The sequence below is a fragment of the Lynx rufus genome, unplaced genomic scaffold, assembly GCF_022079265.1.
Source record: "Lynx rufus isolate CCGP_SWC_20201006 ecotype Redwood Valley unplaced genomic scaffold, mLynRuf1.p SCAF_13, whole genome shotgun sequence".
NCBI lineage: Eukaryota > Metazoa > Chordata > Mammalia > Carnivora > Felidae > Lynx > Lynx rufus.
In genome coordinates, this window is record NW_025814827.1 from 29,563,488 (window position 1) to 29,589,268 (window position 25,781).

At 42.7% G+C, this 25,781-nt stretch overlaps 1 protein-coding gene across 1 annotated transcript in view; it reads right to left on the reverse strand.

Moving 5' to 3' along the window:
* Positions 1-12,631: 12,631 nt before the first annotated feature.
* Positions 12,632-25,781, reverse strand: part of SQOR (sulfide quinone oxidoreductase) — a 50,089-nt gene continuing 36,939 nt past the window's right edge. The window contains exons 7-10 of the mRNA XM_047075150.1: positions 19,941-20,124; positions 14,564-14,631; positions 14,101-14,279; positions 12,632-12,950 (exon numbers count right to left, since the gene is read on the reverse strand). Coding sequence (XP_046931106.1) covers positions 12,893-12,950; positions 14,101-14,279; positions 14,564-14,631; positions 19,941-20,124 — 489 coding nt within the window. The 3' untranslated portion in view covers positions 12,632-12,892. The remainder of the gene's footprint in view (positions 12,951-14,100; positions 14,280-14,563; positions 14,632-19,940; positions 20,125-25,781) is intronic.

Below are 25,781 nucleotides of genomic sequence, written 5' to 3' on the forward strand. Positions count from 1 at the left end.
AAATTAAAAAATAAACTATTGGGACTACACCTAATAAAAAGCTTCTGCACAGCAAAGGAAACCATCAACAAAATGAAAAGGCCTATCGAATGGGAGAAGATATTTGCAAGTCATATATCCAATAAAGGAGTTAATATCCAAAATATATAAAGAACTTATCCAACTCAACACCAAGAAAACAAATAATCCAATTCAAAAATGGATAGAAAACCTGAATAGCCATTTTCCCAAAGATATATAGATGGCCAAAAGACGCCTGAAAAGACGCTCATCACTAATCATCAGGGAAATGCAAATCAAAACCTCAATGAGATATCACCTCATACCTGTCAGACTGGCTAGTGTCAAAAAGACAATAACAAGCGTTGGTGAGGATGTGGAGAAAAAGGAACCTTCGTGCACTGTTGGTGGGGATGTAAACTGGTATGGGCATAATGGGAAATAGTATGGAGGTTCCTCAAAATATTAAAAACAGAAATACCATATGATCCAGTAATTCCACTGTTGGATATTTACCCAGAGAAAACAAAAACACTAATTCAAAAAATATATACCTATGTTTTTTGCAACATTATTTACAGTAGCCAAGATATGGAAGCAACCCAAGTGTCCATCAACAGATGAATGAAGAGGATGTGGTGTATATATATATATATATATATATATATATATATAGGGATATACATACCCACAATGGAATATTAGCCATAAAAAAAGCACGAGATCTTGCCATTTATGACAACATGGATGGACATAGAGGATGTTATGCTAAGTGAAATAAACCCTACAGAGAAAGAAAAATACCACATGATTATACTTATATGTGGAATTAAAAAAAAAAGGAACAAAGCAGAAATAGACCCATAAATTCAGAAAACAAACTGGTAGGGGCGCCTGAGTGGCTCAGTCAGTTAAGTATCTGTCTTGGACTCAGGTCATGATCTCACAGTCTGTGAGTTTGAGCTCCGCGTCAGGCTCTGTGTTGACAGCTCAGAACCTGGAGCCTGCTTCAGATTCTGTGTCTCCTTCTCTTACCCTCCCCTGCCCACACTCTGTCTCTATATCAAAAATGAATAAACATTTAAAAAATTAAAAACAAACAAACAAAAAAAGAAAACAAACTGGTAGTCGCCAGAAAGGAGGGTGCTGGGGGGTGGGCAAACTGGGTGAAGGTGGGGGGTGGGAGGTACGCAGATGAAAGGTATAGCATAAAGAATATAGTCAATGGTATTTTGTAATATTTAATAATAATTACAGTAATAGTAGTTTAATAATAATTTAATGAAACAGTAACTACACTTGTGGAAAGCACAGCATAAGGCACAGAGTTGTCAAATCACTACATTGTACACCTAAAACAAATGTAACATCATGTGTCAACTATACTTCAATAAAAAAATTAATTAAGAAATATTTTTAAGGGCAGATTGCATATGTCTATATATTCCTTTGTGTTATTGATAAAAGCAGAGGGTATGCAAAATAAATATTTACACATTCAATTTTTTTTAAAAAAAAAGAGTAAGTACAACTTAAACGTACAGAACGGAAGCTTCAGTCAGACCAAGAGTTGGGAACAAGGGGAAAGGCGGGGAGGGGCGAGAGAGCGGTGGAAAAAAAGGAAGACTGGAGCCTTTAGATTACCTCAGGCAGAGGAAAACAGCCTCTCCAGACTTTAATTCCAAATGTTACCAAGGCAAGGGAGTGCCCAGGACTAACATGAAAGGAAGATCTAGAAAAGTGTGGAAGTTTGCATGCATACACACACGATGTGGCTTGCCAGCCATAACTCACAAAAGCCTCCGGTAGCTTTACAGTTTCGCCCCATATGGTACTGATGACCAACCTCCCAAATGGTACATGACGCCTAATGCAAAAATTCTGCCTCCTGTCACAACAGATGCAGCATAATGTTCTGTTCCAGAAATGTGCTCACAGTACCTGCAGCCCGTTTCCCAATGCCGCCCTGTCCTTCCAATACATACATGCATACATATACATACATACGCATACATACATGCGTACGGTGTTCACGTGGATTTTTACCGGAGTCAAAATACAACGTCGGTTTCCCCCAGGAAAAGCGAAACCGTAGAACAATATGGAAAAATGAGGAGCGCGCCCTCTTGTGGCTCTGGCCTGACCCTGTCGCTTCCTAACCACGTGAGCTGGGCCAGTTGCTTCTCTTCAAGCCTCTGTCGTCGGTAAAACGCTCTCGGGTACGGTGATTGTGAATATTAAACAAGAAATTGGATGCAGAGCGCCTAGCCGGGTGTCTACCGCAAAACTGTAGCAGTTGATACTATTTTGATGAGGACTGTGACTATGACTGTGGCTGAGCAAACTCACCCGAGCAGGAAAGTGTCAAGGCCAGGGAGCGCGGCGCCCTGGTGGGCCAAGCGGCTGGAGAGACGGGCCCGGGTTCCACGTGACGTCAGTTTGGGCTCCTTTACAAGGCGCTTATGGCGCCGCCAGTTAATGAAGTGCAGGTGGTAAACATACACAGCTTGGCATAGCTTCAAACCAAGCGTTTCTAGGCCCAGTTTGTTACAAGATCAGGAAGGAAAGAAGCCAGCGGAGACCCGCAGGTGTCCGCGGCGCGCAAGTGCTCCAGTCCTCCTGCATGGGGCGCCCACAGCCCAGGCAGAAGGAGAGCCAGCAGCGCGCTCCCCTTTCGCTCTCCACCAGCCATTACTTAATTGGTTGGGTCACAGAACCCACTGAGGAGCCCCATGAAGCTGAAAGGGCCGTTATTGGCAGGTGCTGGCAGGAACCCCCGGTGTCAGCAGGCTTCCTGGAGGAGCTGCGGTTCCCCCTTCCTAGTCAGTAGGATGCTTTGCAAGTAACCAAGAGGATCCTCCCTAGGAACTCAGGATCCCTTAGATTCAAGCTCCTCCCTTAGATTTAAGAGGACAGGAACCCATCTTACTCACCTGGTGACCCCCGCAGCTGGCCAGGCCACATGCATATGTGTTTGCAGAATGAATGAATGAGTAGATTAAAGTTGATGATGGAGTAGAATACAGGATGTGTCCACCTTGTTATCCTTGTAATAAAACTAGGTTTTTAACCTTAGCATCTGCTTGGAGAATCAATCCTCTCCCCTCCCAAATCAACTTACACAGAGCTGACACAGTCCTCTTCCCTAAGAGTGGGCACGTGACTGGTTCAAGAAAAGTCAACCCCAGCTTGGACCATCAAATCTCTTAGCAGCTTTTTACCATCTTCACAGTCAGAAAAGAGGGACTGTTGCTTTAAGGAGTAGGTAAGCCTGATGCTGCCTGGGGCCTCTTAGTCTGCTTGTGAGGAAACCAAAACAAAGAAAGGCAAGCCAGAACGGGAGAGGAACACCTTGAGCCTCTGGATCTGGCCATGCCTGAACTCCTTCTCAGGTTTATAGATGTATAAGCCAATAAATTGCTTTTTTGCTACTTGGAAAATAAGAGAATTTGGACTAATACATTTCTCCATTTTCTTTTACTCCCAACCAGAAATATCACAGGGCTGAACCAGGAGAAGCCTTCCAAAGTAATCCTAATATCAACAATTTTTCCAAGACACTGTGAGAACAGACAGGTGCCGATCCCTGTTAGGCTTCTCATTTGTTATGAGATCTTGAAAATCTCTCAGGCCTTTTGACAATGACCACAGAGTTCCTAGTCACAGATGACGACCCATTTCTATATTTACAAATTGGACTCAAAACTTTTATCTTAACCATAACCGTTCAAATTACTGTGTGTTTACAATTACTGATGTTTAAGCACCTATTGTATTTGCATATAGAAACCATTAGAAGGCATTCCTCAGAAGACAGCCACTAATTAGTCAGATCTAAGGTAGGACATAAGGATGTATTTACAAGCTGGACTATTACCGATTTGGAGGAAGCAAGCTAATAAAATGAGCTTTGCTGGAGCAAAATGGCACACAGTGAAGTCCTTGCGTCTCATGGCTTCCATTTGCTCAGATAAGAAAGGGGTAGGGTAAAGAGAGTTTTATATCAGTCTTGTTAAATTTCAGAGTATGGTCCCCAGTCAACAGCATAGCATGGACTCCAGGAGAAAGCGCCCTGGCTGACAACTGAGACAGGAAATGAGGTGAAGACAGAGGTGTAAGGCTGGTCAGCAGTTGTCCCAACACCCCTTCCTCACATCCTCCCATTGTCCCGTATGGGGATGGATGACCTCTCATCATTTTAATGAGACCCATCCCCAGGTCAGCCACTTTCTCTCCTCTCCATCCTTTGCCTCGTGACCTCTTCCTCCAGTCTGCTCCTCTCACTGCTTTGCTTTGCTTCAGGCCTCTCTCTGCCATTCACAGCACCTGCATGAAAACAGGGTCCTTGGGCCGAAGAGATTGCCAACATTTCCCAGTCCTAGAAGGTCTCCCATAAACCTACCAAAGGAAGATTTATAACTGCTTTAGCCCGAAGGCTGGATATTCGTCAGCTGTGGAAAGATATGTTAATCCCAGGTTTGGAATACTAATTTTTTATGTCAAAAATACTTTGTGGTTTTATTCCATGAATGTCACTGACTGAGGGAGTCTGAGTAAAATCCCATTGGGGAAGATGGCTGCGACTCCACGGTTGGCAGGGGCTTGGGGATCTAACCTCTTGGCAATGCCTCTCTTCCTGTCCAGAACCTTCTCTTCAGCTCTTCTCCTTCTCCATGACGGCATTACCATCCATCACAGTCACCCAAGCCTGGGAGTCATCCCGTCCTCCATATTTCCTTACCCCTTACTAGTCATCTCAAAGCACTGGGCTTGTGAATCCAGCCCCTCTCATACTGACCTCTGTATTAAAGAAGCAAGCTGGGAAAAGACAACTAGTTTCATTTAGAGTCTGCCAGTGAGTGAGGGGCACTTGCATCAGACTGAAAAACAAAAGAAAAGAAGCCCTTTCCCCTCTGGCAGTAGGGGGCATGTGTGTCTGCACACGTGAGACTTGCAGAGATTTGTAGGCAACCACCTATTCTGATGTGTCGGACAGCTGAGATCAATGGAGCCAGTATTTCCTGCAATTTCTTCAGCCTCCTGATCGCCTAAAAACCAGCAGTAATTTTCCATGACGTTTGTTTCCCCATCTATTCCTACAGTTCTGTATATACCTACTTCCCAATGTTCCAGGAGGCACCAAACTTTCTGTGAAAAGCCAGATGGTAAACATTTTAGGCTTTGAGGGCCACGTGCAGTCTCTGTCACAAGTGCTCAACTCTGCCACTGTAGTGCAAAAGCAGTCCTGAACAATACATACACAGAGGAGTGTGACTGTGTTCCACTAAAACTTTATTTATAACAACAAACAGTGGACTGAATTTGGTGCACAGATCCTAGTTTGCCGGCCTCTGCCATCTTCAATTTCTTTCTGCCTGAACTATTTATACAGTGGTTTCTGTTTGCCTAATGCAGTTCCCGAAATATCCATGAATACACTCCTTCCTTAGTGCCTTAATTCAAGCCGTCTTCATCTCTTGTTAAATCTAGTTGACCCTGGCTTTGGTCACGTCATCTGGAATCTTCTTCTCCATCCATACCTCACTCATGCTGCTACAATTAATTCCCTGCCATTCCTATGTAAACTCCTTCAATGTCTCCCCACTCCTTTTAGTTTACCTTGTGTCAGTCAGGGTCCCAATAGGAATCAGATGACAAGGTTTAGTTAGGATCATTCAAGATAGGCTCATTTACAAAGGTGGCCTGGATTAGGGGAGCCACAGGCACAGTGGAGTCATTTGGGGTTTGTATCCATAGGGGTGGGTGTTTCCACCTTTAGGCCCGTGGGGACTGTGCAGGAGTGATCCTCAGAATGCAAAAAGAGAGTCGTTCAGAAAGACCAGGTTTGGAGTTTTTGTTTCCATGTTGATTTTTCTTAACCTAACTCTTCTCAGACTAGTACTTTTATAAAATGCAATGAAAATTTATTAGAAGAAAATAGGATATTTGAAAACACATAAAGTACAAGCTCAATTTTTTGTTATTAGATTCAACAGATATAAAATATCCCTGTCAAATTGCTATGAAAGTTTATAAACTCTTACTCTCAATTTCTGTTATTACCTCATCATGGGGCCAAGACAACCCTGCAGAGAGGGAGTCAGAGGAATTAACTCCCAACCTTACTTTCCTCCCTCTCTCTCATTCCCTACCAACAACCTTCACTGGCCAAAACCAACCAGAAACCAGACAGCAGGAGAGACTTTTCACACAACCCATGCCACCCAGTCTCCTCGGGCAGAGGATGGGGTGCAGAGGTGAAGGGTGGAGCTGGAGGAACAGAAAGCAACACAGGGAATCCCAGCTTGTGATGAACACTGGGTGTTATATGCAAGTGATGAATCACTAAATTCTACACCAGAAACCAATTTTACCATATATGTTAACTAACTAGAATTTAAATAGAAACATAAAAGGAAAAAAAAAATCCCAGCCCTGTCACAGAACTAGAATAAACAATCCCAAAATGTGTATGGAACCACAAAAAAAAACCCTGAATAGCCAAAGCAATCCCAAGGAAAAAGAACAAAGCTGGAGGCATTGTGCTTGGTGATTTCAAACTGTATTTCAAAGCTATAGTAATCAAAATAGTGTGGCATTGGCATAAAAACAGACACAGTGCAACAAAATAGGGAGCCCAGAAATAAACCCACACACATATCATTAAATATCAACAAAGCAGCCAAAAATGTACAATGGGGAAAGAACAGTCTCTTCAATAAACGATGTTGGGAAAACCGGACAGCCATATACAAAAGAATGAAACTAGACCACTATCATACACCACACACAAAAATTAATTCAAAATGGATTAAAGACTTGAATGGGAGGCCCGAAAGCATAAAACTCCTAGAAGAAAACATAGGCAGCAAGCTCCTTCACACCAGTCTTGGTGATGATTTTTTGGATTTGACATTAAAAGCAAAGGCGCCAAAAGCACAAACAACAAGTGGGACAACATCAACCCAGAAGGTTCTGCACAGCAAAGGAAACCATCGACAAAATGAAAAGGTATCATACTGAATGGGAGAAGATATCTGCAAGTCATAAATACGATAAGGAGTTCATATGCAAAATACATAAACAACTCATACAACTCAATAGCAACAGAAAGAGAGAAAATCCAGTTTAAAAATGGGCAGAGGATCTGAATAGACATTCTTCTAAAGAAGACGTATGAATGTCCGACAGACACATGACAAGTTGCTCGACCTGACTAGTCATCAGGGAAATGCAAATTAAAACCACAATGTGATATTACCTCACGCGAGCCAGAATGGCTACTATCAAAAGACAATAACAAATGTCAACAAGTGTCATGGAAAACCCCACTTCTCCCAGGCAGGCAGGAATTCCTAGTCTAAGGCAAAGCGATTTCCGAGTGCTTCATTCAACTACCAGAGTTAACGACAATAATAATAGCTTCGGGCCATACACCAAACTGCCAAAAGCTGTACCTTGATTCTTTTAGTGCTTCCATCAATTCTGTGAAGTAGGTGTTACCACCCACTCTACAGGTGACAAAATGGTGATTTAAAAGCGTGAGTTGGAGGGCACTGTGGTAGGGTTCCTGGCCCTAAGGAAAGAAAAAAACAAACAAACCTCAAGGCAACCTGGCTGTAGGCATGCGTGACAACATCCCTCATGACCATGTAACGTGAGACCACTTAATCAGACCGCATGTTTGTGTGTTACCATATATGGGAGACAAAGAAGTAAAAAATAGGTAGAAAACTACACCACGTGGCGTTCGGGGCTCAGTTCTCCAGGTACGAACCCAACTGAGCGGTGCTGGCAGGAATAAAGTTACTTCCTGGAAAGAAAAGCCTCAGTGTCAGAAAGAATCCTGCTACAGCATTTGGGTAGCCCAGTCATTAAGCATCCGACTCTTGATTTTGTCCCGGGTCGTGATCTCACAGTTCATGAGATCAAGCCCTGCACCAGGCTCTGTGCCGACAGTGTGGAGCCTGCTTGAGATTCTCTCTCTCTTTCTCTCTCTCTCTCTCTCCCCGCACCCCCCCCCGCCCCCTGCACACTCCTTCTCTTCAAAATAAATAGATAAACGTTAAAAGAAGAAGAAAAGAAGCAGCAGCAGCAGCAGCAGCAGCAGCTTGAGTTGAATGCTGAGACACTGAATGGGAGGGCCAGTGAATGGGAGGGCCAAGACCCAAATCCAGGTCTGTGGTTCCAAGTCCTGTGTTCCACTGGGCTGTCCTTCAAGAAGATCTGAAGCCAGCTTGTGCCAGGGCAGCACCAGAGAGCCTGCCTTTCTGCAGCTTCTGCCCCACTGTTGGCCTGTAAGGCGCCCCAGATTGTACCTGAGCAATGCAATCGAAGGAATTTTACCGCATGCAAACATGGAAAGCTATAACTTAATTTAGGGTCATTTGAAGCATGCTCTTCTCCAAGGAAGTTAATTTTAAAAATCAATATTGAGAGAGGGAAAACTGCCCAGTATTTCACCATCCATCTTTCTCAACTGTCTTTTGTTATCTTTCTATCTATCTGTTGCAAAGTATTAACCTTCACTTTCTCCAGCATACGGACAAGCTATCTCCTTAGCTAATTGGCAGTTAACCTAACTAGAGGGGTACCTGGGTGGCTCAGTCAGTTGAGTGAATTGACTTCAGCTCAGGTCATGATCTCAGGTCATGAGGCTCCTGAGGGTGAGCCTCACATCCGGCTTTCTGCTGTCAGGACAGAGCCCACTTTGGATCCTCTGTCCCCTTCTTCTCTCTGCCCCTTCCCCACTCATGCCCTGTCTCTCTCTCTCTCTCTTTCTCTCTCTCTCTCTTTCTCTCTTTGAAAACAAAAACAAAAAAAAAAAACATTAAAAAAAAGAACCTAACTAGAGAGACTTGGTTTTCACTAATCCATCCAAAAAGGCTAATCTTATCCAAAGCATTTCTCTTGTTCCTTCCTTCCCTGAGATGATCCTTCCCTGACTGAAAGCTCCAAGTGTGGTCTTAGGGATGAATGGAAGACACTATTTTAAAATCAGACTGGAGTGGGGGCACCTAGGTGGCTCAGTAAGTTAAGTGTCCAACTCTTGATTTCAGCTCAATGTCACTGTTGATGAGTTCCAGCCCTGCATCAGGCTCTGTGCTGACAGTGCAGAGCCATCTTGGGATTCTCTCTCTCTCCCTCTCTCTCTCTGCCCCTCCTTCTCTCTATCTCTCTCTCAAAAATAAATAAATAAACATTTTAAAAAATGAGACTGGAGTCATCCAGTGCATGAAAACAATCAGAGAAGCTATTCTTAAATATTGGGTTACAAAAGCCACCTTCCTCAAAAAGAGTACTATTTCATGTTTTTGATAATTTTGTGCATAGGATTATTGTAGGATTATGTGAGAAAAGTATCTAGGGCTGACTATAGCCCAATACCCTACTGGGCATGGCACATAGATTTATTACATTAATTAATTAATTAGCAATTTTCTTAGCCAACACAAATGATCTGTGCTCCTTGAGTAATTAATTACTCACCAATCTCCTACTCCTCTCTGTAATCAATCTCTAGGTCTTCAACACATATGAAGTATAAAACACAAACAGTACTTTGGAGTGTGATTCTTTTTGTTTTCAGCAACTTTATATGTGGTAATATTAGAGCAACAGAGAAAAAGACACTAAGACATTATTAGTTGTTATCACTGGAAGATGGATTTGGGCTAATTTTTATTATTTTTGTTTATCTCTGTTCTCCAAATTTTCTACAAAAGTTAGGCATAAGAAAAAAAGCACTAAAAATGTCTTTAATACCAAAAACATCTACTAAATCTGAAACCATGTTCCCCCTGGTGACTTAAGTCTCATTTCCCTCCCTCTACCCCAGTGGTCCCTAAGCTGCCACTCCAGCTCTATTATTACACCCATAGCTCACCCAGGGCAGGAATTTCAATTCCCTAGAAGAAGCTCCAGGAACAAGGGGAGGGGACTAAGGAGAGATTTCTCAAGTCATTGGTCCTAGCCCGAAAGGCATCAGCCTCTGAGTCGGAGGCCCCACCAGTGGAGAAACCACACACCCTCGTCTCTATCCTGGTCTTATCCCCCTGCTGCCTGATCCCAATAACTGGAGGCAGTCGAAAGGGCAGATCCCTCCCTTGGCCAACCCCACGTTTGTGGTTGAGATAGTCTTCAAAGGCCAAGTTTTCCTGGACTTCTGGCCAATAGTGGTTACTGCTCCCTCCAGCCTTGGCAATAAATTCTGCCCAGCTAATGCGAATCCAGAAGAAATCCCCTGGTGCTTAGAGGTTTATTCAGAATGCATGATCATAAACAGACCCAGGAGGCCCCAGTTCACCTTGCAAGAGATTTCAAAGAGACTTGACCTAAAGCCTCAGCTATTCCCAGAATCCCAGCCCATTGTTAAAAACGCAGAAACCGTCTTCACCAGCATGTTTGTCTACAACCAGGGAGAAAGTAATGGTTGGCTCTTCCCAGGACCTCTTGGGCATTGGCAGAAGAAGGTCATGTGGGATGAATAGCCCCCAGCTCTCCCTAACTTGCATGCCTTGTGAGAATGGGCAGCCCACCAGGAGCCAAGCTGCGGCCACCCCAGGCCAGGACTCAGAGTACAGGGCAGAATAATCCCACCACTGCCTGTTTTCACAAGCACGATGTGAACGTAGCTTTTGTGGCTCTCCTCTCCCATTCTAGGACTGGGGCAGAGCTCGGTGGGGAGAGTGTTCCCAGGAGCATGGTCAATATATTGTCCAGACAGCACATTTTGGGATGAAAGGGGCACTGGCAAGATAACAGATGTTAAATAGGAATATTGCAGACAAACCAGATGTGTGGCTACCACAGAAAACATCTTCCACTCCTATTGCCCAGGCTCTGCTGAGGGAGTGGCACCCTGTTCTCTTTCTTCAGAACTTGTGCCACTGAGGAAAGTCTACTTTCCAAATCAACCAAGGCCTCATCCAGCAACCCCCTGGCATCCCACAAGAGAAGAGGGAACTATCACATGAACCACAAAAGTGTGGGCAAAGCCCTCTCTGTCTGGTTCACCACTGCATCCCCTGGGCCAAAATAGTGCTCGGCAGGTAGTAGGTGCTCAGTAAATACTTGTTGGGTTAATTCACGAATGGCTGAGCAGTTTCTCAAGTCATCAGCAGAACTCCAGGAAACCAGAGAGACTTGGCAATTCCAGATAACACTGTTGCCTAAAGTAGGTAGCTGTTTAGGTTTGAACTCTGAACTGTTGTAAAACTCTAAGGTTTTGCATAGACTGCTATGCATTTCCTTTTGGTGGAGTTTGTAAATAAATATAAAGTGTACAAAGCTTTAAAATACCAGACTGGGAGTGCCTGGGTGGCTTAGTTGTTTAAGCCTCTGACTTCAGCTCAGGTCATGATCTCACAGTTCATGAGTTCGAGCCTCACATTGGACCCTCTGCTGTTAGCACAGAGCTTGGTTTGGATTTTCTGTCCCCCTTTCTCTCTGTTTCTCTCTCTCTCTCTCTCTCTCTCTCTCTCAAAAATAAATAAACATTTAAAAAATGAAATGAAATGAAATAAAATAAAATAAAATAATAATATAAAAATAAATACCAGACTGAACTAAGTTTCCACAAGTAAACCAATTGGAAACAAATGATTTTGAAGCCACTGCTCAACTTCAAATAAATGAACTACTTCCTGCAATATTTCCAATGTGAACTCATTCAAAATTTTACTGGCCAAATTTGGGACTGAATCAAGCAAATGCTCATCACACACATCAGAATTCCTCTAGTCCCATCCTCACTGTGCATAAGTTCCCTGAGAAGCAGGTGCCATGAGAGAGTAAGATTTGCAAGAGGTTCAGTGGGGCAAAGGTCTGCAAAGTCTAAAGAAAAAGGAACAGAGGGGCGCCTGGGTGGCGCAGTCGGTTAAGCCTCCAACTTCAGCCAGGTCACGATCTCGCGGTCCGGGTCACGATCTCGGGGTCCGTGAGTTCGAGCCCCGCGTCAGGCTCTGGGCTGATGGCTCGGAGCCTGGAGCCTGTTTCCGATTCTGTGTCTCCCTCTCTCTCTGCCCGTCCCCCGTTCATGCTCTGTCTCTCTCTGTCCCAAAAATAAATAAAAACGTTGAAAAAAAAAAATTTAAAAAAAAAAAAAAAAGAAAAAGGAACAGAAACAGGAGAAGCATGGAGGGCTTTCAGACCATGATGCAGGCGGGACACCTGGGAGAGGAAGGGGGGTAGGTAGGAGGGTCAGGGAAAGAGAATCTCTGATGACACAGTTCTAAGAAAGCTTCAGCCAGGTTGATGGGGAATAACTTGGAGCCAGCTGCCAAGTAGAAGAGTCCCACATTCTACAGGAATGTGCCAGCATCACATCAGTCATTAACCAGGAGGAGGTATGGCCTCAGCACAAACATGGCGGCCGAGGAGAGGGCAACAACCACTATGACCCTGCTGAGGAATTCTAAGCATCACATGTTCAGGGCTCGCACACACACACCACTTGAAATAATACTCTCCCTGGAGTGACTTTGTGTGAATCCAAACAGGGTCTGGTGAAAATGCATCAGCCATCAACAGAACACTCACAGTAGGTAACAGGTAAGCTCCCACCAGCAACTTTCGCTCCCAACTGCTGTAACTTTTCGTTCTACCAGCAAGATAAAATTGTCTCATAGAATCTCAATCAATGGCAAGCTTTTATTTAAAAAATAGAAATCTAATCTTTCATTTGAATATTTCTGAAGAATCAAACTCATCCTGGGCATATCACATGGTAGCTGTCCAGAGGCACTGAAAAAGGAGGCATTTGGTCACCATCACCCAGCAGTAAACTCTTTGCACAGTTTTAGGTTTCAAGTTCTTCATGCTGCTCTTGGTCAATCAACGACTGTGATTCGGGTTCAGAAGCCATCCAAGGAGAGCAAGGGTTGAGCCATCCTTAACTCATACCCAGATGGAACAACTTCCGCAGAATGGCTGGTCCTCCCCAATAACCCCTGTAAGAAATGACATACAGAAGATTATTTGTTTCAGAAAAGATGGGGGTGACTTCAGCAGCAGAATGTTGAAAGGGAAGCCAAGTTGCTCACACAGCTTGCTTCTCAGCACATAAAGCAAGACTTGTCTAGTGAGGTAGAAAGATCCCATGATCAGGAGGGGACAACATACTTTGGATCCTGGCTTTGACACTGACTTGCTATGTGAGCCTGGACACGCAGACTCAACTCAGCAAACCTGTATGAAGCCTCTGCTACATGCAAACTGCAATCCTTTCTACTCTCATTTGCTTGTAAATTAAGTATAGTTCAGGGTTTCTCAATCACGGCCCTACTGACAATTTGGACCAGATATTTCTTTGTTGTGGGACTGACATGTGCATTTTAAGATGGTTAGCAGCATCTCTGGCCTCTATCCACTAGATACTCACAAGCATCCCCTTCAGTTGTGACAATCAAACATGTCTCCTGATATTGCCAAATGTCCCCTTGAAGACAAAATCACTGATATACATATCCTGACTTAACTATCTCTTAAGGGTTTGGACAAGTGAAATGAGATTGTCATTTTTTGGACCAAGAGAATCTTAGTTTTTATTACTCTATTTACTTATTGAATGCCTACTATGTAGCTTTTTATATGTCATCTCATTGATCTTCATCCTGTGAGGTAGGCAATGTTAAGTTCATTTTGTAGATGAGAGTAGTTAAGCAACTTGCCCTAGGACACACAGCTAGTAAATGGCAGAAGCAGGACTCAGGGCACAGGTCTGACTCCAAAGCTTTTGCTCTGAATCACTATGTTTTATTTTTCCTAGAACACACACACACACACACACACACACACACACACACACAGAAGGTGTCAGATGTAAAAGTACTTGACATGTGAAATTGATTTACTATTATTATTATTGTTGTTGTTGTTATTAATCCAGTAGCAAGAGAACACAGCTAAGGTTTCAGATCCTTCATAGGCTGCCATCACAAATCCCTAAGAAACAACACAGCAAAGCAGATCCCCTGTGCCATTTCTGCCTTGGGTCATGATGTCTCCTGTAGCTTGAAGGCTTCCTTGAGACAACCACCCTGCACAAGGTGGTGCAATATGCCAAAAGGCGTGTCTCTCTACCCTAGGCGATGACCTTACCTTAGCATCATGTTCCAATACAGGAAAGGCATCAGGTCGGCCTTCATGAGGTACATGGAAAGTCGCTCTTTGCTCTGGTCAAAGGGGAAGGTTTCCAGCGGCTGAGCGTTGTAGTCAAACTCCGCAAGAATCACACGGTTGTAGCCAGTCACCAGTGGACACGAGGTGTAGCCATCATACTAAATTTGCATGTGAGACTGAGTTGGAAAGTGGCTCTTTATCTGGCATTATATAATACTTCAGAATTTATTATTTACTCTAAGTAATTATGGTTTTATGTTTTTGAAAATTTTTTTACAGTGAAAAAATGGAAATTATATAACAAAAATATACTGAGGACAAAAATTAAAGTGCCTATATTAGAGAAACCAATTAAGGAAGTGGCAGAATTGTGGGAAAACACTGCTTTCAGGCAGAATAAGAGATGATAATTCAGACAGTGGTTCTTACAAGGCATACAAACCTTCTTTGTTGGTGTTTGATTCTTCATAACCAGAGAAATTGTTCTGTCCAGTATTCCTGACTGGGCAGCTATAAGAGAAATGGAAAAGTCAGAAAAGTATAAGCATCTAGGTTTTCCAAGAAAACTAATTTGCAAATAAATGTAGACAAATTAAGAAGCCTCCATTCCCTATCCCTCTAGATTTTTTCATTGTTTTATTATGTTTAACTTTTTTAAAGTTTATTTATTTATTTTTGAAAGAGACAGACAGAGAGAGAGACAGAGAGAGAGAATCCCAAGCAGGCTCCACACTGTCAGTGCGGACAAAGCCTGATGTGGAGTTTGAACTCATGACCATGAGATCATGACCTGAGCCAGATGCTTAACTGATTGGGCACCCAGGCACCCCTATCCCTCTAAATTTTAACTAGAACATGACTCATCTTACCACTTGAAGTTCTTGCTACCAGGAGGGGTTCTTCAATTCATCAAAAGCCTACGCAGATGCCTCTCTAAGGTTGAAACTCAAGAGCCAGCTCTCTCCAAACAAGAAAACTGTTAGGGTGGCCCTATCCCAACCGCAGACCCCCTACTCCTAGGGGTCAATAGTTGTCAACTTGGTCAATAGTTGTCAATAGTTGTCATCCCCTAGACTTTCATACGTTCCTTTGTTCTTGTTCAGACAGCCTAGATTGCCCCACGTATATTCAATTAGGTAACACAGTGAGCTTTCCTCTGTACTAGAGCATCCCGGCTAAGGCTGGACCAAATATAGACAATTAGATAGGTAGACGGATGTTTTCGTTTTTGATGGTAAGAGTGGGAGACTACTGTTTTTACTATGAAAATATTCAAACTCTTATCTTTCTTGTTTCATCTATCCCATCACAGATGCTACTTTTACTTTCTGGAGTATTTTCAGAGCAAACATCACAACAATTTACCCAGAAATATTTCTGTGTATATCTCCGATATATGAGGAACTTTTTAAATACAAACACAACAGCAATTTTTAAATACAAACGCAATTCAATATACCTGAATTATTAGCAATAATTCCTTAATACCATCTAATCCCAGTCTGTGCTCAATTTTGAATAATTAAGACTGCCCTTTTAAAAATACAAGCAGTTTGTGTCTCTCGAGGTGGAAAACTGGATTTGCTTTTGAGGAAAGATTGATTAGGTTTATACTGTATAATACTCATTAAAGCGGTTGTTTTGCAATCCCCAAAATCAGGAGTCAACAAGCTTTTTCTGTAAAGGAAAATTTTACACCTTGTGGGCCAAGAGGCAAATATCAAAGATATTAAGTAACAAGAGAGAAAAAAAAAAGTTTATTAACAAAATCCAAAACATAACAATAATTTTCTGTAATACAGGTCTACTAGTAAGAAGAATGAAATTCTTTTTTCTGAACCTCAGTGCTCCCTATCATAAATTGATTATAAATGTTAACCAGTAGAAATCATTCCTAGCCAGTTGTACAAAAACAGGAAGCAGGTTGCATTTGGCCCACAGAGTGTAGTTTACTGATGCCCAAATCAAAAGATCAATAATTTTTTTTCTCGAATGAGCAGTTTCAAAAAAATGAGGAGTAAATGATTCCGCTTTAAAAATATTAACTGGCTGTCCTCATTGTCTTAACATCTCTAAAGATCCTATTTCCCTTTTGGAAAACTTTGTTCCCCTCTGAGGGCCATACAGAGTTTAGAATCTTAACTGAGAAGTTCCAAAGAGGTGCCTGCAGCAGGGCATCAAGATCAACGAAGAGGAGAGAAGATGTCAGGTGGGTACCAGTTGCCAAGAGGTTGGGACCCAGGAAGCAGTCACTCTGTCCAGGTATGTGTGTATGAAAGGGTATGTGAATTGTTGTGCACTTTTTTCGTGTATTATAATCCCCTTTGGCTATGCCCAAACCTTCATTTAACTTTTGTTAATGCCACATCCTGGTCTTGGCTGTGCTGTGGGTAATTAAGGGAGAATCTTGGGAAAGAGAAAGAGGCATGAGCCACAGGAAGCTGGTTTCAATGTAGCAAGATGGGGTGTCACCCACAGTAGCATAGTGGTCTGGAATGAGGTAAAACACCTGTCTGGGTAGCGAGTAAAGCTAAGGATGGATTAGTAGAACTGGTGAGAGCATTGCCAGGCATACTGAGAGGACCCAAGGAAGGGAATCTAGTGAAAAACATAGATCCTCTTGGGGAACACTGGGACGTCTGTTATTTACTTGCTGAAATGTGAAATGACATTAAAAAAAAAAGCATTCACTACAGCACTGTCTGAAATACAAATGGATTGGAAACAATGTAAATATAAATTACGAGTAGACTCATTAAATAAATTCTGGAGCAACCATGCAAGAGAATACAGACTGGAAAATAACAGGTAAAAACAATGGGGATGCTCTCTACATGGTCAGGGGGAACAAAGAAGCAGAGCAGATAGATGCAAGACAGGGCGGGGAGCAAGATTTTTCACTTATAACTTTCCATTTAATCAAATTTAATATTATCTATTCAGAACGATGAATGACATGTGTTTGTTTGAAGTAGGCCACAGACTGGCTAATCTGGGCCTCATATGCATCCACAGGTATTTTCTTTAAAAAATTTTTTTTTAATGTTTATTTATTTTTGAGAGAGAGAGAGAGAGAGAGAGACAGAGCACGAGTGGGGGAAGGGCAGAGGGAGAGGAAGACAGAATCCAAAGCAGGTTCCAGGCTCTGAGCTGTCAGCACAGAGCCCCATGTGGGGCTCAAACTCACGAACCGTGAGATCATGACCTGAGCTGAGGTCAGACGCTTAATGGACTGAGCCACCCAGGTGCTCCCACAGGTATTTTCACCACATAAATTCAGCAGACTTACAAGAAGATAAAAGCAAATGGAAAGCATTGTCTCACAGTCTACCTATAAGTCACAAAGAGAAAAGATACCTTTACGGTGGAGAGAACTAACGGTCACTCCTTCACCCAGTGATGAAATCTAGCCTCACCAAGGACAAGACATGCTAACAAGAGGCTCCCAAGGTGATGCAGTGGGAGGCACACAACCTCATGTACAGAGGGTCTTACCAAATGGATAACCTGAATCTAATTTTAAGAAAGCCACCAGGGGCACCTGGGTGGCTCAGTCAGTTAAGCATCTGACTTCTGCTCAGGTCATTATCACATGGCTCTTGAGTTTGAGCCCCACATGGGGCTCTGTGCTGACAGCTCAGAGCCTGGAGCCGGCTTTGGATTCTGTGTCTCCCTCTCTCTCTGCCCCTCCCCTGTTCACAGCCTGTCTCTCTCTCTCTCTCAAAAATAAAGAAACTTAAAAAAAAAAAAAAAAAAAAAGGAAGAAAGAAAGAAAGAAGAAAACCAACAGAAAGGGGAACCAGAAAGGGGCACCTGAAAGGGGCACCTGGGTGGCTCAGTCAGTTAGGTGTCTGATTCCTGATTTCAGCTCAGGTCATGATCTCTCAGTTCATGAGTTCAAGCCCCACATTGGGCCCTGTGCTGACAGCACAGAACCTGCTTCAAATTCTGTCTCTCTCCCTTTCTTTCTCTGCCCCTCCTGCTCTCTCTCTCTCCCTCTCAAAATAAATAAAAAATAAACTTTAAAAAAAAAAGAAAGAAAGAAAACCACCAGACAACTCTAAATTATGTATGTTCTACAAGACAACCAACCTGGTCTCCAAAAATGCCAATGTCATGAAAGTAAAAAAATGTCCAAGGGCCTGTTCCAGATTAAAGGAAACCAAAAAGACACGACATCCAGTGCAGTGTATGGCCCTTAACTGACTCATGGATTTAAGGGAGGGTAGGGGTGGGGGAAATAAAGGAGAACTGGAGAAATCTGAACTGGATTGTATATGAGATGATTATATATCAGATAATACAGTGTTCAATTCCTTGGACATGATAATGGCCTTGTGGATATCGAGGAGAAAGTCCTTTTTCTTAAGAAATACAATAGTATTTGGGGGTGAGGTATTATTGTCAAAAATTGCTTTCAGGGGGCACCTGTGTGGCTCAGTCGGTTGAGCATCCCACTTTGGCTCAGGTCACGATCACATGGCTCATGAGTTCAAGCCCCAGGTCGGGCTCTGTGCTGACAGCTCAGAGCCTGGAGCTTGCTTCAGATTCTGTGCCTCCTTCTCTCTCTGCCCCTCCCCTGCTCACACTCTGTCTCCCTCTCTCTCTCTCAAAAATAAATAAACATTAAAAATATTTTTTGGGGGGGCGCCTGGGTGGCGCAGTCGGTTAAGCGTCCGACTTCAGCCAGGTCACGATCTCGCGGTCTGGGAGTTCGAGCCCCGCGTCAGGCTCTGGGCTGATGGCTCAGAGCCTGGAGCCTGTTTCCGATTCTGTGTCTCCCTCTCTCTCTGCCCCTCCCCCGTTCATGCTCTGTCTCTCTCTGTCCCAAAAATAAAAAATAAACGTTGAAAAAAAAAATTTTTTTTAAAAATATATATTTTTTTTAACTTGCTTTCAAATGACTCAGCAAAAAATGTACATAGAGTAATAAAGCAAATACTACAAAAGATAATAATTGGTTAATATCTGAGGGGCCTATGAAATTCATTGTGCTTTCTTTCAAATTTGTCATAGGTCTGAGATTTTTAAAATAAAAAATTAGGAGGAAGTTATTTTTAATAATGAAAAAGATATTCAGCGGGTTTCCTAGAAAGGAAATAGGTTGAAATAGTGACAGTAACACAACATGTTCCGCAGGTATGCGATTCGCACAAACACACTACCATCCCCACCAGCAGGGATGTCTGTGTTTTATAGCATGTGGAGAAGACCATTCCTATCTACAGAGGACAGCATCTAAAAGGCAATTCTCCTCATCACTGCTAGTGCAGAACATGGAGGTAAAGAATTTCGTTTTCCAGGCTGAGGCCTCAGTCGTGTACCAATCAGGGCATGCTCCACTGTATTTGTCCTAACAGGACAATTTTCTGGTCTGCAAGCTTTCAATAACTTGCATGTGTTTTCTGTGGAAACAAACGCTTCCCTAGCTTTATGGTGTTTCAAGCAGAAGGAAAAATAGCCAACCTGCCTAGGGTCACAGGCCAAAAAAAGGCCAAGGATATGAGTATGGCAGTATGAGAAGTAAAAGAATTGCAGAGCTGGAAGAGTGGTACCCTCTCTCTAATGCCCCCTCCTCTGTAAACAACCACCCTGACCTACAAAGGGCAGGGGAGGTGATGCTACTCTTTATTCTTCATATGACACCACGTTCATCAACAGCTAGCCTCTGTGTCAGGGAGGTTGAAGTCATTTTGAGGCCACAAAAGTTTCCTTATGAATGGAATGCTATTTGTGCCAGGCTTTGGTTTTTGTTATGATGGTCCCTTAGGGTGATATCATTCTGAGAGAGTCGGAACATAGCTCATTCGTTCTCTTACCTACTGCAGCAGCGGTCTTTGATGTGGGAAGGTTAGTGCAGTCCCCAATCCCAAACACATTTGGGTATTTCTTGTGCTGCAGAGTTTCTTTATCCACATCCACCCAACCAGCAGCGTCAGCCACGGGACTTGTCTTGAGGACATCTGGCGGGCTCATTGGTGGAGTCACGTGAAGCATTTCATACTACAAAAAAAGGAAAGCATCCAAACTTGTGTTTATTGCAGTATTTCTACAGCCCCACAGCTGTCCCCTGATCTCCCTTACCCATACACCATACTATGGCTGCATGGCACACTGTATACTCAGTGGCTGTCCTAATCCACACCCCCCTCCGAGGTTTTCCATGCTTCCATGCAGCGTGGTGATAAAACAACTAACCACTCGCTCAGTTGATGTTGTTTCCCCATACAGAGTCAACATGATCCTTTTGGCCAGAGGCGTGGGGAAATCAGAAACACTGGAATGAACCTCATTCACATTCTGAAAGAACCCACTGATGTTTCTATTATTACTAAAACAAAGGAAGTGGTGTTTCTCGGTTGCTCTCTGCCTGACCCTCAGCTGACTACTTGTAAAGTCCGTTACTTCCGTTTTATTCTGCAAAGTGGTGCTCAGAGTCGCTGAAACCCACAAAGGTCATGTTCGGGGCTGGTAAGTGAGCACCATTTTCAAACATGGATCAACTCTCAAAACACATAAAGGAAACCATTGGAACACCAACTTAAGATGACATAAAAGGGAGCGCCTGGGTGGCTCAGTCAGTTGAGCATCCAACTTCGGCTCAGGTCATGATTGCATGGTTTGTGAGTTCGAGCTGTACATCAGACTCTGTGCTGACAGCTGGGAGCCTGGAGCCCGCTTTGGATTCTGTGACTTCCCCTCTCTCTGCCCCTCCCCTCCTCATGCTCTATCTGTCTCTCTCTCTAAAAAATAAATAATAAACATTTAAAAAAATTTTAATAAAAAAAATATGACATAAAGGGTGGTGAGAATATCGGCTAGCATTTTGGAGGAGAGAGTGATCTGATTCAGTAATAGGTTTACTGAACTGTCTAGGGGGGGGTAGGATGGTTTGTCTGTGTATTTTTCCCAGAAAACCTGTATCAACGTTACCCTTGGTAGCAGTGCACTAACCCACCCTGATCAATTTGGATGGCTCATTTAATGTTTTGTTTATGTAGTAGTTATTTGCTTATGTAATATTTTTGTGGTTTATCCTTCCTATTCTTTTTATTATTGTTCGCAAACTCCATCTAGCAATTTCAAACTGATTTAAGAGCTCCAAAACATTTCACTAAGGAGAAAACTTTAGTGTCTTAAGACAATCCCCACCTTGTGGCAGTCCATAGCCCCTGGTTTCTCTGAGGAGGCCCAGCCCTTGTCAGGGCTGGTCAGTCCTTGACAGCAGAGGGAGGTAAGGAGGTGACTTGTATGTATTCCTCCTCCCAAACAATTATAAGCTTAATTAACCTTAAAGTAAAGGAGAGCTGTCAACAGGCTCTGCTCCTCTGCAAGGTCATCTTGGGTTCTTTAAGGGCATGGGTTCCTGAGGCTGGCTGTGCTAATGAACATGGAGACTGAGCACATGTCTGCAGGATAATGTATGGAATCCAACAGCCATCAGCCACCAAATTATAAAGGCTATGTCTGTTTTTCTATAGTTAAGTAGAACCACTTTTTTTTTTAGCTGAGGGCTAAGTCTTACCAGAGTCATATCTACCTACTGGCATTAATGTGCTTAAATTTCACAAGCACACATGAATTCCACACATCTTTGCTAGAAGAAAAGTTAAATATTTCCACACAATCATCATAAAGGCATGAAGTTTTACTCAAACTAATATCCTACAAAAGATATACTAGGGTCTGCTTTATAGATTTATTTAAAAGTAACATTGGCATTTAGTTGTAACTTGCTCTTTATCCACTATTTCCACAAACTGTATGTGACGGATAACTTGGTTCTCCTTCATTAACATAAATAATCTATTCAGGGTAGTGGTTTTCAAACTTTAATGTTTATAAGCAGCATTTGGGAGACCTGTGGGAAATGCAGATTCTTGGGCCCCACCACCCCACGATCCCAATCCAGTAGGTCTGGGTGAGGCAAAGGAATCTGCACTTTAACAAAATCTCCTACCGATTCTGACACATGAAACCTGTAGGTGACAGTCTTAGAAGCTCTGGCTTGAAGGAACAGGTCCATTTACAAGGAAAAACAGAATGTTATTATATGGTAAGTCACTTTACCTTCCATTTGTTTACCTCTAAAGAAATGCATTACAGGGATCCCTGGGTAGCTCAGTCATTAAGCATCTAACTCTTTTTTTTTTTTTTAATTTTTTTTTCAACGTTTATTTATTTTTGGGACAGAGAGAGACAGAGCATGAATGGGGGAGGGGCAGAGAGAGAGGGAGACACAGAATGGGAAACAGGCTCCAGGCTCCGAGCCATCAGCCCAGAGCCTGACGCGGGGCTCGAACTCACGGACCGCGAGATCGTGACCTGGCTGAAGTCAGACGCTTAACCGACTGCGCCACCCAGGCGCCCCAAGCATCTAACTCTTAATCTCAGCTCAGGTCATGATCTCACAGTTCATGAGTTTGAGCCGCGCATCAGGCTCCACTCTGAGCCTGCTGGAGATCCGCTCTCTCCCTTTCTTTCTGCCCCTTCCCTGCTCATGCTCTCTCTCAGGCTCTCTCTCTCTCTCTCTCTCTCTTTCAAAATAAATAAAACAACAAAAAAAAAAGAAATACATCACAGTTGACCATTGAACACTGCGGGGGTTAGGCTATAGGCTTTCTTTTTCTTTTCTTTTTTTTTTAATTCCTTACAGTAGTAGTTCTCAATCCTGATTGTACATGAGAATTATTAGAGGAACTTTTGAAACGCCCAATCATCAGTCCACACCCCCAAACTAATTAATCAAAATCTGGAGGTTAGACCCAGACATCAGAGTGTTTAAAAGCTCCCCAGGTGATTCCAATGTGCAGCCAGGGCTGAGAGCCGCTACTTTAACGCCTTTTGGTAGATTTTTTGAAATTCATATTTTAAGAGTGGAATTGGGTCTGGAAAGAAATTCTGACCTGACATCCAATCATTTAAAGCAGACACAAATATCTCTTTTCTTTATAAACCCTTTAGAAGAACAATAACCATTTACATATCCAAGTTTCTATCTGCAACTTCAACAATCCACAGCACAGCTGAGAACCAAAGTGAAAAAAGACCAAATAACAAAATGAAGTTCATGCACTCAAGCCCATATAGTTTGCTCAGAAAAGTATGTAGTGGGCCCTCACTTGTAGCCCACTCGCTGTTACTTTACATAAAATCAAACAAGTTTGGCTATCTCATTTTCCAGCCAATAAAGAACTAACAGCAGCAGCTTAAAGGAGCTGAAGTGGCAGGGACCTTCTAACGTCACTCACGATTGCCTGACAGCCAAGAAAGAAGAAAACTGGAAAGCCACAAAAAGGATACATACAAAATCAAATAACAGAGTACTTTGAGGCCCTTTTATAAAGTGATAACTAGCCCTAGGAGGCTCTAGGAGCATAACTTTATAAAAGCTATTCAAAATAATGACCCTGAGCTGGGGCAAGTGCATACTAGGTGAGTCTAGGACATCCTGTGACACCAGAAAGCAAGAACGTGCTCAAAATATGATGGCGACATGTCACAAGGACATAGCCATCTTGAAAGGACTCCTACTGGCCAAATCTGGGACAGTTTGAGTGCCAAAAGGACAGTAATGAGTTAAGGACAGTAATGAATTACAAACCATTGGAGGCAAAAAAAAGAATTCATGAATTTATACCTATAACTAATGAACTGAGAGAAAGGAGGGCTTTTGCAGACAGAATGCCAACAGCTTACTGTTAAAGGTGGACAGAATGCTTGATTGGAAAAATCATCATTTTGCAACCACCATAATAAAGACCAGAATAGGCAAAAATTATCAGTGGATGATAAATCCAGTGGGAAACCTAATGAGGAGGGAGTAGGGTATTTGCTTGGTCTTAAAGTGTCTACCCCCCCCCCAGACTTATTAGTAGCAAAGGAGGAAAAGAATAACAATATACAGTGGAGAAATTGGGCCATCTTTTGACTGGTGATCAAAATAAATATCATTAATGAGGGGCAGGTGACCATCATGTGCTTTCAAATGTGATACACTAGAAAGACACGACATTGCTTAAACAGCATTTCAGTCTAAAAATGTAGAGCCTGAGGGGCACCTGGTAGCTCAGTCAGTTAAGCATCCGACTCTTGGTTTCAGCTCAGGTCATGATCTTGCAATTCGTGAGTTCGAGCCCCACATCAGGCTCTCTGCTGTCAGCACAAAACCCGCTTCAGATCCTCTGTCCCCCTCTCTCTCTGCCCCCTCCCGCTTGCTCTCTTAAAGCAAAAATATATAAATAAACTTAAAATGCAGAGCCTGAAACTGATCACAAGAGAATATAAACAAACCCCAAATGAGGAACATGCTATTAAAAAACAAAAGCAGAGAGGGGGGCTGTATTATTCCAAAATATCCACCAGAAAAGGCTATGGAAATGTTCCAGATCAAAGGATGTTCAAGAGACATCACAAATAAATGCAATACCTGCTTGTTGACTGGGTTCTGCCCTGGAGGGAGAAGCATGCTACAAGTGCTATTGGGTCAATCAACAAAACAAATACAAATGGTAGATTAAAATATTGTATCCATGCTAAATTACCAAACTGATAACTGTACTACGGTTATGCAAGAGAAGAGGGATCTCTCAACAGATTTACAGCAAAGAATTTAGGTACATGGCCATGAAGTAGGATGTATATAACTTACCTTTAGATGCTTTGGGAATATTATATCATATCACATCATACTACATTACATTATATGTGGAGGGAGGGAGAGATCAAATGATAAAGCCAATTGGGTAAAACGAAAATAAATGAATCTAGGTAAAGGCTACACAGTATACAGTTTTCTTCATACTGTTTGCATTTTTTGCAGCTTCTCTAAGATTATTTGCAAATAAAAGTTTAAATTATGACTTTGAATCATCAGTAACACCTTAAATGATAGTCAATACATACCATTTAAGAAAGGAAAGATGTGTGGAATACATTTTAGAAAAAGCCTGCACTAAAAAGCCTAAAACATGAAGTTTTGATGTTTGGAAGATTAGTTGTTGGTTCACTTCAAAATTCCCTTTTTATGGAACCCTTCATTCCTCTAAAATTGCTGAATGAATAAAATGTCACTATGTGCTGTTTTCTCGTTGCTAACGGCTCTTGCCAGAGTGATATAAACAAACGATTCTCCCATGTATGCTTCTCCAGATGCCTTTACATCTTGTTCTTAATCCTCATAAGCCTCTACAAAAGTACTATTCCTGCTACACAGCAGAAGAAGAAGAAACACACAGGATCCAAGCCCATATACAGAGGCTCAATCTTCCCAAGTTAGGGTATGGCTCCAAAACACCTTTCAAGGATTTTGAAGTGCTTCCTTTTGTGCACCAGTGAAAGATGCTTTTTTTTTTTTTAAGTTTATTTATTTTTGAGACAGAGAGAGACAGAGCATGAAGGGAGGAGGGGGCAGAGAGAGAGGGAGACACAGAATCGGAAGCAGGCTCCAGGCTCTGAGCCATCAGCCCAGAGCCGGACGCGGGGCTTGAACTCACGGACCGCAAGATCATGACCTGAGCTGAAGTGTGACGCTTAACCGAGTGAGCCACCCAGGCGCCCCACCAGTGAAAGATGTTTAAAGACATTCTCTTCCACAGGGGAAAGACACCCCTGTCACCTGTAAACTACCCACAAACAGGGCTGTTTCTCACACAGCATAA